General features: G+C 55.6%; 3 protein-coding genes across 3 annotated transcripts; 2 read left to right on the top strand and 1 right to left on the bottom strand.

Moving 5' to 3' along the window:
- Nucleotides 1-1592: 1592 nt before the first annotated feature.
- Nucleotides 1593-1912, top strand: CDEST_08259 (uncharacterized protein; the record flags this gene model as incomplete). Its single annotated transcript, XM_062924418.1, has 1 exon — nucleotides 1593-1912. The coding sequence occupies one exon, from the start codon at nucleotides 1593-1595 to the stop codon at nucleotides 1755-1757; it is 165 nt and encodes a 54-aa protein (XP_062780469.1). The 3' UTR covers nucleotides 1758-1912.
- Nucleotides 1913-2562: 650 nt separating this feature from the next.
- CDEST_08260 (Putative rmlC-like cupin domain superfamily, rmlC-like jelly roll protein) lies at nucleotides 2563-4110 on the bottom strand. Its single transcript, XM_062924419.1, has 2 exons — nucleotides 3565-4110; nucleotides 2563-3485 (listed from the first exon to the last, which is right to left on the bottom strand). Exons 1-2 carry the CDS (start codon nucleotides 3651-3653, stop codon nucleotides 3284-3286), a joined length of 291 nt encoding a protein of 96 aa, XP_062780470.1. The 5' UTR covers nucleotides 3654-4110; the 3' UTR covers nucleotides 2563-3283.
- A 1306-nt stretch (nucleotides 4111-5416) lies between these two features.
- On the top strand, nucleotides 5417-9913 carry CDEST_08261 (Putative C2 domain, phosphatidylinositol-specific phospholipase C, X domain, C2 domain superfamily). The gene is made up of 4 exons (XM_062924420.1): nucleotides 5417-5813; nucleotides 6005-6649; nucleotides 6705-8182; nucleotides 8726-9913. The coding sequence occupies exons 1-4, from the start codon at nucleotides 5802-5804 to the stop codon at nucleotides 8895-8897; spliced, it is 2307 nt and encodes a 768-aa protein (XP_062780471.1). The 5' UTR covers nucleotides 5417-5801; the 3' UTR covers nucleotides 8898-9913.
- Nucleotides 9914-12702: the final 2789 nt, after the last annotated feature.

Genomic DNA, 12702 nt, shown 5'->3' on the forward strand with positions numbered 1-12702 from the left:
CCTGTCTATCGACTGTCTCGTCCGACCGCCAGACTCGCGCTGCCGGTGTCTACCATGTGTACATACCATAGTACATACATACACCCGTCGTCGTGTACACTCCCACAGAATTGTACCATTGTACGTCGACATTCGGACGATGGCCAGCCAGCGTTCTCGCGTCCTGCATCGAAGCAACTTATATGGTGGTGCCTCACTCCTCGCCGACGTCGTCGCTGCCGCCCCCTTCACGGCTACCTGGGTGAAGAGATATGGCACACAATCCGTCTGTCAACGCTGGCAGGAGACGGACACAGAGACAACGCCCCTTGATCGTCAACCACCCTGCCATGGACTGACTGTATAATTTTAGCTCGAGGGACCAGACAATCAAGGTTCAGGGGTGTGTAAAATTGCCCTTCCGCCTTTGGCGATTGCCTCCACCAGCCGGAGTGCAAGCTAGGGCAGAGCAACATGAGTACGAGAACGAATGGATACAACTTTGACTCCGGTCTTTCATCATTCAGAGCTCATAGCCCAAAGATCCCATTCGTGCCGCCCTACTTCCCCCGCCACAATTCCCCACGTTGAACGGGGGGAAAGCGGCTCAGACCTTAGCTCCTGTTCTGCAAGCCACCTTTTGAAAACGGCATTTACTTATGCACACTACCATTAGGTCCTGTTTTCGGCTTTGAGTGGGTTATAGGCATGCCACTGGTGACACAGACAACGGCCATCATCGAGATCGTCCATGTGTACGATGTATACGGCAAGCTTGCACAATTGGACGGCTTTGATGGATTATTCTCCGAACGACCTCGTTGACACAAGTGTAGCGGGTCACACCTTCACGGGAAATTAAACTTGCAGGTCTATCGATGTCGCACGGTTGCAGTCGCCAAAGCGCGCACAAAAAAGCCTTCCAGCTTCCCTGTCCAGATGGTCTCAGACATCATGAGCGGCACCGCTACTCCGTCGTCGCCATTCACCCTCACCGGCATGACCTGATGCTTATGCCAACTATCGCCAATGGTTTAGCATCCGCGGTTGCTAAGAACATATGTCGCGGCGCCACGCGGGGGTTCATTCGGTCAGAAAAAACACAAGTGCGTATTTCCCTTGAACTCCTTGCAGGATGGCCCCAAGAACCTGGCCCCGTCGAAAGTACCATCTACCTTGGTGGACTGGCTCAGGAGCGTGGTGTTTCTACCGTTGAAACTTATCACGCTTGCTATTAGCCTCAACCCCGTCAATCCGTAGCACCACTGAGACTGACCACGGCGGCATGATCTCGCCGGTGGTGATTCCTGGCATCATCAGGTACTCTTTGACGATGATGCTGGTCGCATGGCTCTGCTCCCTCATTATTCGCTACTGCCCACTCACACTTGGCGCCCACACAGCTCAACCATTGGACTCGGCCCATGTTTCTCCAAACATGCGCCGTTACTGCACTGTGACGGCAGATCCATTGTTGCGTCGAATCACGGTGAGTCGGACAACAGCGATGATCAAGCACGGAACCCGTTCCTGCTCGGGGCATTGCCGGAGCATTTCAGGTTTCCGGCGCGGGTGCGCAGCAAGCTCCATATTTTAAGACCCGGACGGTGATCATGCAACCCGAAGTGTTTGCGCCGTGGACTGATGCTGTCGGAGCAGGATTGATCATCGCACCTCACACCAAGCCAGAGCGGTTTCTCGGCCTCTTGCTGTTGACCGATACATGGCATGCACCGGTTGCCCGGCAAACGAAAACATCGTGGAAACTTTCGACTTGATGCGAAACTTGCACAAGCGTCGTCCACGCTACTAAGTCCGCGACTCATCGCACTCGTTCGTCTGGACGCAGCCTCGATCATGGCCCACAGCGCTATCATTTCTAATCTCGCAGTAATTTGAGCTATTGCGGACAATATGGCGCAGATAAGCCCTTTCCCGCCGACTGGTCTCGAGTCAAGGCATGCAGCCGTCCGGCAATGACTCGATGTTGCTTGCGCCTTTTCATTCATTAGGGGTCGTCGTCCAAACTAAGCTCTGAGCCAGACACGCTGCGTCGCAGAACTCGCTGGCAGTGGCCCGAAAACCCAGCATCAGACGATGACAGACGGACGGGGTTTGGCGCCCGAGCGGACGTGATTAACGGCAAAATACGTGTCACGTCGAAGGGCCCCGAACTGGCCGTTCGTTACCCAAACGCGCCGGTGGTCACCTGCATCTGGATATTCCAGGTGGTAGACCCCGAACGCCATGGGCTGTCCGGCTGAGGGCACCAGGGGATTGAGAGGGAGACATTGCCGCCCTCGGGCCCCAAGAAGCGTTTCCCAGACGGAACCCGAATGCGTTGGCCGTTCTGCCTAGAACGGACGAGGCTCGCCGTTGGCAGGCCTAGGAAACATGCACTGCTCTCCAATGATTCCGAGTCAGACTGCACACAGAACAAAGATGCCGCACACTAGTCAGCACTGAAGGGAGTTGGGAGGTTCCATGGCCTTCCGGAACGTTTTGATCGCCATTCTCCTGAACGAGTCGGAAGGCCAAAAGCGCACGGGCGGAGGATTCCTTCTCGTTTCAAACCCGTTTCTTTCACCACAGAAGCATAGGTTCTATTCATAATGATTTATGTAAGCTTGAGCGTGTCCTGCCTGTCCCCAACCAGTCACCCAAGGGCTTGTCAGGCAGGAGTCCCCTTCGGCGGGTTTACCAGAGCATGGATTCGTGTGCAAGTTGACCGAAGTCGTCGTGCCTTACACAGGCTTGACCGACCTTCCTTCCGACGTCAACGAGGTTTCTCCAGCGCGGTTGTGGATCAAACAGCGACGGCAAGAGACAGCGGTGGACTGGAGATGAGAAGGCCATGGCAACTTTCTTGTTGACAGCGAGGCTTTGGTGGCCCCATCCGGTGCCTCGAGGCCGAAAAGGAAAGGGACTAAAGCTCTGGCCGAGTGTTCAGCGGTCCAAGTTGGATCTGGAAAGCTCATGTCTGGGGCACGTGTTGGGATCGAACAAAGTTCAACTCGGTCAAGTTCGCGGTTCAACCACTACATGTTACGTGTGCAGCCTGGCCGTTGCAGGAGTCTCCGCCCTGTCGCAGATTCAACGGCTTCGCCGGGACAGATGGTGCCGCACAGGCGAAGACTAACAAATCTGCTCGGTGGGGGGGTTTCGGGTTGAGCGTCGAAGCCGGAGGGAGGACTTGTATTTCTTCGCGTCTGAAAGCACAGAAGCATGGCCGGGTTCCTTGATCGCGGACTTTAACGCGTACAGTGGCCGGCATCGTCGGATATCAAACCACGGAGCATGCGTCTCACTCCCCAATGACATAGGTGCAGCCCTTGTCGCCAATCCAGACCTCATGCACGCGGCCGGCGTCGACATCAATACGGTCACCAACGCCATAGGTAACCTTCTCGGGCCTCTCGTCGTTGGGGTACGTGATGGTCAGGTCGCCGCGGAGGATCAGATGGGTTGTCAGACCGCGATGCGAGTGCGGGGGATAGTGCGCATTTCTGGGGTTTGGGCGTCAGTTCGTGCAGCTTGGTCCTTTGGGGAGGGGGGGCCAGTCTGAGAGGGGCCAACATCACGTACGGTCCGTCGGTCCAGGTAAAGACGTGGGGGAATCCCCATGATTTGACCTCGGTCTCGCTGCCTCGTTGCGATATGGCCTTTTGGGACATGACGGCGATGAGGCAGTTGTGCCAGCTGAGGGCGCGGTCTCTTGTGTCTAGTGAGGACGATGCAAGGGAGCGGTTGCGCCACGGTTCGGATAGGTATGTCGAGTCCGGGACTGGGTAGGACGTTGCCTCGATTCGAGGTCTGGGGGTTACAGCCGGTAGTTCTGACCCAAGGGGTCGGGGGTTTGGAGGAATTGACAATCGAGAAGGGCGAGAGGCTGGTAAGCGTCGGTGCGGACGGTTCAAAAGGACAATACGCGGTCTGTTGTTGTGGAGATTTTGCAAACGTTGGGTTGATGCCAACCGATGTTGACTGGCGTCATGCGTGATGAAGGTCCGTCTGCAGCGCCAAGGTCGAGTGGTTCACACGCATGCACGCACGCACGCTCACTCGCACGCACACACACACATACACCCCACTTGCCCCCGAGTGCCCCGATCCCGTGTCGGTGTCCGGTAGGCGCAGTAGAGACGGAGGAACGTGTTGGGGGGAAGACGGAGAAGCACCGGCGTTCGCCTGCCTTTAGCGCGGTGATGAGCATGCGCAGCGCGGGCGAGGGAGGCGCCGCTGGGCAAACGGGCAAGCGGGCAAGCGGACCCAGTGGAGAGTTCCCGCAACGGGGAATGCTTGGTTCAATGTTTTCCAGGCAGCTTTTCCCATCCATCCATCCCCTTTGCCCACCTTAGCTCTTCCCACCTTTTTTTCCTGGTCATTCAACGGCACGCGCACTCGAGTCCCTCAATCCCAGCACGCTCATGATATCATTTCTAATAGGGATCAACCCCCTCATACGAGCTTTACCCGTACGGGGGATGCTATGTTTATCCCGGATGGTGGACTCGAGGCAAGGCCAGCACTAGCAGCAACATGTCTCGGCCGTCAGGCGTTGTCACATTGAGCATGTCACCGATGACAGCTTGAGATTCCCTGTCTGTTGACTGTTGGTTGTAGGCGGACGCTGAGCCGGCGAGGCGACAACCTCGACGAGGCAAACGGGCTGAGTGACAGTGCCTGCCATAACGGAATGCAATGCGACGCTCGCCTATGTTCTGTCCAATAGCTTCCCGAAGAGAGAGGGAGAGAGACAAAGAGAGGAAAGGTTGACGCAACAGGGCAGACTCTTTTTGCGAGTTGGGGGCTGAAATCAGCCCGAATTCCTCGTGTGACGGCGATCCACGTCGGTCGGGGTGCAGCATTGCAGAAAGGGTGCAGAAGCGACGGGGCAGGGCACGGCAGACTCGACCCATCCTCGTGGACGGCACCACACACCGGGCACCGAGATCAAAGCAAGACATAAGGGATAGAGAGAGAGAGAGAGAGAGAGAGAGAGAGAGAGAGAGAGAGAGAGAGAGAGAGAGAGAGAGAGAGAGAGAGATGCCGACCCAAGATCTCGCCCTATCCGCCTGCCGTTCCCTTGTCGTACCTTGCCGAGTCTCTCTCTTGTCAGCCTATCTGTACACCACCTTACCTAGAATAGCTTGTCTTTCTAGGTAGGCACCTGTGGTAAGGAACACCACGCCAGAAAACACCATTGACAGAGCAGCCGGGACCACCCACAGCAGGGATCCAGACCATCGGGGCAGTGCTGGCCCTTTTCCCATTGGTTACTCGTACTAAATGGCACACCATCAGGCGAGGCTGTCCCCTCCTGAACGCTCTTTTCCCTACCTACCCCATGTCCTCAGCTATGCTGACATGCATATCCACGCCTCCCAAGTTCCCACTCTTTCGTTGAAATTGCTCTTTTTGCTGGTCTTGTTCGAATGCCTTCGTCTTCGGCCCTCCATCCCTCGTCCATCGTCCTTGAAACCCGCCGTTTCCTAGTTGTAAACTTGGTGTTCTTTATTATCATCATTATCATTGTTATTACACTTTCGCTCTTTCATAGTCCAATGTCGTTCTCTCCAATGGGCTGATGACCCTATTCCCGAATCTGCCAACGCCGTACCCCTCTCTATCCATCCCTGAACACCAGAGCAGGCAATTGTGCAGGCAGTTGTGCAGGAATCAACCAACCCTCCCTCCCTCCGTCCGCCGTCAGCCGACCAGCCAGACGCCCTTCCTGGGTCGGGTCTGCACGAGTATCAAGAATCCGAAAGGAGGTTGATATTAGAAGTCAAGAAATCCGCCGCCGCACATAGACCGCCAGCATGTGTCTCTCTGTACGTTCTTGGTCGGATCCTGTGCCTAAGGATGAGGGGAGGGGAAGGGAGGGTGTGCCCTTGATGCAAGGCCTCAGACTCCCAGTGCCTGTAGCACTCGGTGCATCTCCTCTGCAACTCTCACCACTCGGCTTCCTCGCTTCCGTATTGCTTGTTGGTCACACGCTGCACATGACTAACAACCGGTTCAGTTCTGGCGCCGCAAGGCACCCGACGGTGAGAAGCCGCGGACGAAGAAACGCGCCCTCACGATGCCCTTGTGGTCTACATCCAACAAGACCTCAGCCAACACCCTGAAGGGTATGGTCGGCCTCACCACCATCCTAGCACCTACGCGCGACGGCTTCCACTTCAAACCCGCCCAGCCGATGCCCTCCATCAACGTCACAAACGTAGACGGCGCAACCGACCCTTCCTCTTCCTCTGCCAGCTCCGACCACAAGGATACCCCCGCCACCTCGACCTCCGACGAGATCCTGCTCAGTTTCGCCATACAGAACCGTCTGAAGAAGATCTTTGACGACCTGCGCTCGCGCCGTTCCTCGTTATCACGCGATCCTTTTGTGACCCGAGAGCAGCTGCTCGTATTCCTCGAGAAAACCCAGGGCGAGGACGGTGTGGAGGACATCCTGCCCGAGGATAAGGAGAGATACAACTTCGGCGAGTTCCTCGAGACTTGGTGGACTCACTACGGATGGGATGCCATTCGCCCCCTGAAGAGCGAGGACAAGGACTTGGACCGCCCCATTACGAACTACTTCATCAGCAGCAGTCACAACACGTACCTAGAAGGCAATCAGCTCGCCTCCAAGAGCTCGCCCGAGGCCTACAAAGCGGTATGTCTGCTCCGCAGTGAGAGATGTCGAAACCGGACCACTAACCAGATTGTAGGTTCTCCGCCGGGGATGTCGGTGTATCGAGATCGATGTCTGGAACGGAGACACCCCCATCACAACTCAAGAGGGCACCCGGCCCGACCATTCGAGGAACCTCTCGGGCTCATCCCTGCCCAACGTGGCGGCAAGCGTCAAGGAGACTGTCGAAGATATTCTGATTGACCGCAACGGCCATGGCAGTGGCCACAGCAGGAACCCGAGCAACGCCAGCAGGTCTCTCAACCCTCGCGATAGTACCACACTGCTGGGCCCTAGCGAATCCACGGAATCCTTGAGCAACACTCTTCGTCCGCAATCCGCAGGCAAGAACCGTCTGCCGTATCCCAAAGATGAACCCATTGTGACCCATGGCTGGACCCTGACGACCCCGTGCGGCTTCCGGGAGGTGTGCAGGGCCGTCCGCGAGTCCGCTTTCGAGACCAACGACCTGCCCATCATAGTCAGTCTCGAAGTCCATGCCGACAAGGAGCAGCAGGAGGTCATGGTCAAGATCATGAAGCAAGAGTGGGAGGGCATGCTGATCGACAAGTCCTGGGAGGGCATTGACCCTCGTTTCCGTCTCCCAAAACTCGAGGAGCTGAAGCGCAAGATACTCGTCAAAGTGAAGAAGGCGCCTAATAAGATCGAAGTGCCTGTGAGCACGGCGGCACTGTCGCGGGTCTACGCCAACGACGAGGACGCCTCAGGCTCGGACGACGAACGTATCAAGGAAGTACCAAAGACACCAAACACGCCCAGAACCGACACTCCCGTCAAGATCCACAGCGGCAACGAGGCGCCTACAAGCGCCAAGGTGGCCATCTGCCAGGCACTTAGTAGCCTGGCCATCTACACCCACAGCGAACACTTTAAGAGTTTCGAGACGCCGGCGGCTAAGAAGCCGAGCCACATCTTTTCGATAAGCGAGAGCAGGATTCTCGAGCTGCACGCAACCAAGGCCCGCGAAATGTTCACTCACAACAAAAACTTCTTCATGCGGGCCTTCCCCAACGGCGCGCGTGTCGACAGTTCCAACCCGGATCCCAGTCTGTTCTGGCGGAAGGGTGTGCAGATGGTCGCTCTCAACTGGCAGTACCTCGACGAAGGCATGATGCTGAACGAGGGCATGTTCGCCGACGAGCAAGGATGGGTCCTCAAGCCTATTGGCTACCGCAGCTGTGACAAGGACACCGTAACCGAAGTCGATGCCGCGCCTCAGGGTGACCTGGAGCTCGCCGTCACGATTATTGCCGGCCAACATATCTGGGCCGCCAGTGACTCTGACAGCAACAGCAGCCGCGCCAAGCACCTCCGGCCGTTTGTCAAGTGCGAGCTCCACGTCGAGATCGGGGCCGTGAACGGCAAAGCCGCCGACGAAGACGACTTCAAGCTCAAGACAGGGTCGAGGAAGACAGACCACCCCGAATGGGAGAACGGAGCCCGGCTGAAGTTTCCCAAGATCTCGAGGGTGGTGGAAGAGTTGAGTTTCCTCAGGTAAAAAAACCTCCCCTTCGATTCTGTACCAAATCCCCCCTCCTCGCCACCGCCGTTTCTTGGTTATACGTCGTTGAGACGAACACAACTCGGAAAGGTGCTGTACGAAAGGCGCGGCCGCGCGTCTACCCCTCCGCGCGGCATGTCTGACTCTCAGGCCGAGCAGCCCCGGCGGTGTGATGCTCCCGAGAAGCGATGACTCCCCCTGCCCCCCGGATGGTCTGATTTATACTCGGATGGCATGCCGCGACCCGTCACGCTCGCGCCATAGGCGCAAGAAGGATGTCGTGGAACAAATGGATCGCTGCCAAGCGTCGTCCTATGTTGTGTCACCACACCGTCCCGTCACGAGCCGTCGACCCGTCAATACTCATCTGTCAGGGCGGGCCGCCGCGTTTGACAGGTCGGGCCGCTGCACACCGCAACGACTTTTGTCATTTTTCTTACACTAGCGGAGCTGAATCTTTTCTGTTGATATTTTTTGGTTGAGAAGTACGAAATGGTGAAGAGTGAAACCCGGTTGCTGACGTTTACTCCTCACAGATTCAAGGTTGAGGATGACCCGATTCTCGGCAGCGATGAGCTGCTGTCGTGGGCTTGCATCCGGCTCGACCGGTTGCGACCAGGCTTCCGCTTCATCCGTCTCATGGACATCAAGAACCGTCCAATCGAGGGCGGCAAGTTGCTCGTCAAGATCGACAAGGTGGTGCGGTAGATATCTTTGCGTCTGTTACGAGTAACAGAATGACGGAGGGTTTGTAGCGATGACAAGCAGCAACAGCTCGTCTGCTATGTATGCCTCGGATCAGACGAAGAGAAATTGATGCGGAAGGCGGGCTTTCTTTTTATTGCGGCGAACATGGGGGGGCAAGACATTCTGGATCTGACTTTTCCGTCTTTTGTAATGGGCCTTGTTTTTCCCCCCTAACTCCCCCTTTTGGCTGTTCCAATCCCGCGCGCATTGATTTCTACTGGTTGGTTGTTATCAACTCGATACCTTGGGGGCGAAGAACAGAAGAAGGGGCATGCTCGGAGGCGTCGGCGTTTACGGAGGTGGACGATTCTTTCTTCCCGGTTGCAATCGCGATACATATATTCTCATTAAACTCTCTTACTTTTTTTTTCTATCACCCCCCCCCCTTTATTTTCTTTTTTCCCCCTTCGACTTCTTCTCTTTCCCTTTTTAAATTTTCATTTTCCTTTCCTTAAACCGCACACATACAGACACAAAAACCCCTGTGTAGTCGAGGGGGCGAGAACGGACGCGGAGTTGTGTCTATGGGAGTTTATTTTGAATTGCCGTTCTAGCTAGTCGCTGGAGGTGGGCGGCGCCATGGAGTTTTGTTTTGCTTGGCTCGATCGTCAGTCAACCCATTTGAAGAGACGGGATCGGCATGGCTGGGATAGGGTATCGCCACAAGAGAGGCAAGAACACATGAGTTGGTAAGAAGAAAGTGTGTAAAGAACTGTACTAAGATTGCATCTGGAGGCTTCTTTTAAAAACAAATAAAGAGGTGCAGGAAAAGAAAGCCTTCATGAGGATCGAGAGACGGCGAGATGTGCCCGAGAGACACGGGGCGGGGGGCGAAAGACAGGAAGAACAGCACACGCTACACAAATATGGGAACCCGTGGGGTTTGTCTGGTCTGGTCTTGACGCAAAACGAGCAAGCTGGAGATGATCGCACATGAGAGGTGGTCAAAAAGAAACAGCAATGACTTGTCTTGAGCTCCATCACATTTTTCCTTTCCCCTACCTATGCGTGCTTCTCGTGGGGCCTTGTCACCTCCCGTCAAGCTTTGGTCCCCATCTCCTCGTCGGAAATCGGTCTCAGCTTGGTGGAACGTGACCGAGATTATTTTGCCGCCGCCACAACGGAGCAGAGACTATGTTTTCTCAGTCACGGCCTCGCTTTTTCGGGGGTTGTCTCGAGACTCGCAACATGTGGCGAGAGAGGGAGGAGGAGGAGGATGAAGAAAGAAGAAGAATAAGAAGGAGACGAATAAGGATTCTGAACAAGAATGGAGAGAAAACGAACGGATGGATACCCGCGCGGGCGTCGCTCAGGCGGACGGGACGGAGGGACGTGCTTCACAGGAGAAAGGCGACGTCTTCGTTCGTCACCTCATCGGTGCCTTCATCCTTGGTGATCCATCAGAATTGATGCTGGCCCGTCAACTTCCCGCGCGGAAGAAAAGAGATACCGCCGTTGTGTGACGCCGGTAACTGCAGTCCGGATGAGCCGAATAAAAGATGGGGCCACGACGTCGTTGTCATCCCGTGTCTCCCTTTTTTGTACGCTGCAACACGACTTGTATTCCGAGTTGACGGACGCATATACGAGTTCCCTTCTCTATCCCACTCTCTCTCATGCCGACCCGAAGTGAAGGCGGCCCGCCTGGCGTTGCCAGCAGTCGACCTCTTGATCGCCGTTCACTGTGCCCAACCCCAGGTTCCACCTCACATCGTGCCAAGACACCCATCTACGGGCATTCTCGTTCGCAAAGGCGCACGGTTCTAGATTGTTCTTCTCTGTTATAGGTCCGCCGGTCGGCTGTGTTTTCTGTGGAAATGTGGCGCCCCTGCAAACCCGTAGCCGCAACAGGTTTATCACACGACGCTGCAGCCCTGCCCGGCTGCGACAGCTTGGCACCTGTAGATGCCAGGCTGGCAAGTCGGTTGCTGAGATGCCGAACTCGGTGGCACCAGCTGCGGCCTTTGAATCCGACAGCAGGCAAGGATGCCACCGGAAAGAACGAACGATACCAGACGGGAGGATATCGATCCCAGAAGGTCTCAACCCGAGGCGTGGGCATGACGGTGAAGCCATATGTGCCATGGCGTACGACGCGGCCGTTGATTGGGGGACAGACCGTGTACTCGGAGAAGAAAACGATGACTATGGCTAGCCTATGGACATCATTCTCACTGCTTGTCCGCGAGACAACAAAAAGAAAGCATGGTCGTCATGTGTGCTTGTGTTGCCGGGCTAGAGGCTAGCTGGCATGGCCCGACCATGGACAACCTGTCAGTTATCATCGTCAATGCCATGTTCCAGTCCAGCTGGGCCGATTGTAGAGATTGAGATTGCTTCGGGTTTCATCTACCAGTAATGCGTTCTTTGCGAGTTGGTTATTGCAGTCCAAGACCCTAAAAAGGCTGACATGCAACGTAAGGCGGGCGGGTTAAAGCAAGCGACATGCGGTTAGCTTACGATACAGGAACTACGGCGGTGTAACACGACGACAGCGAATTGGTCAACAGAGGCGGCTGTCCTAAGGACATCGCGGATCGCATGGTATTTTGTTGCAGCGTGGAACAGCCATCCAAACCCCGTGTCCTGTACGGCAAGAACAGGTATGGGGAGGGTGAGACACGCGTTTTTTTTGTCGGCTCGAAAGGTTGCTTGATGGTGTCATCATCGAGATTGGAACTCTCGATCCATACATATCGGCGGGGGTTATTTGGGTAACTGGGATGGAGGCGGTCAGGGTGCAACAACCCGCTTCTGTCTCTCAGCTGTACGGATAACCATGTGGTGCGGTGACCGGAATGCTTAAGGACGACGGTTCCAGCAGTTTGGTTGACTAGCCAGGTATGCCTGTCGCTGGCGAAGAGGTAACCGAGATTCCGGTGCCAAGCATGGAGATGATCAGGAGTTTGAGGAGATCGAAACGGGTCCCGCTTGGGATTTGTACCTCCGCCAGTTGCTACGGCTGATATTTTGTTGTCTCGCGCGGGAGAGATGGAGCTGCTGCTTGCTCCAAAAGCATTCTTTATCCAAGGGACTCGCAAAGGTGACGCGTCAAGCAGACGGTACAAGGGAGAAGAGCCAGCCAAGAAAGCGAAGTAGCCACATCCCTTGTATAAGGTGCTGGGCGTTGAACGTTTGGAGTTTCATGGGACTGACTGGTACCCTTCATGGCTGGGGGCACACAGCGTTCCGTCTCTGCGGATGGTTGCATGCGTATGTAAGCATCCTCACCGCAAGGAGCGTAGAGATGATAGTCACTGCTGCCAGCGAGCCGTTGACAACAGGATGGCTCTGCTGGGCAGGGCTCGCATCAACCGACGCTGACTGAATCTCGTTTCGACCGAATACCCATTGCCCCAAAGACTTGGGTTGCACATGCATCACCTGTCATGTCCAACGACAACGAGATGAGTAGCATAATCCACCACGATAGCATGCATCTTGGCCGCAACTCTCGGGTGTAGCAAGATTTGCCGTCATCGTGGATCGGTGGCTAAATTAAACCCAGCCCAACGACTGGGTGATCCTGGTGGGAAGCGCCAGTCCTTGGCTGGGCGATGTGGTCTCGTCTCCTGGCGATGTGGCTAATGTGATGTATCATTTCTCGACCGAAATCTCAACGAAATTAGCATTGGTTGTCAGTACGTCGATGGGCTGGCGTGAACTTGGGGGAGGGGAGGGTAAAGCATGATCGACCGCGCATCCATCTAGACGCTTAGTGACAGGTCACTTCGGCAAGCTTGCATGCCTGACGTGCACGCACTAG

Source organism: Colletotrichum destructivum, chromosome 5 (genome assembly GCF_034447905.1).
Source record: "Colletotrichum destructivum chromosome 5, complete sequence".
Taxonomy (NCBI): Eukaryota; Fungi; Ascomycota; class Sordariomycetes; order Glomerellales; family Glomerellaceae; genus Colletotrichum; species Colletotrichum destructivum.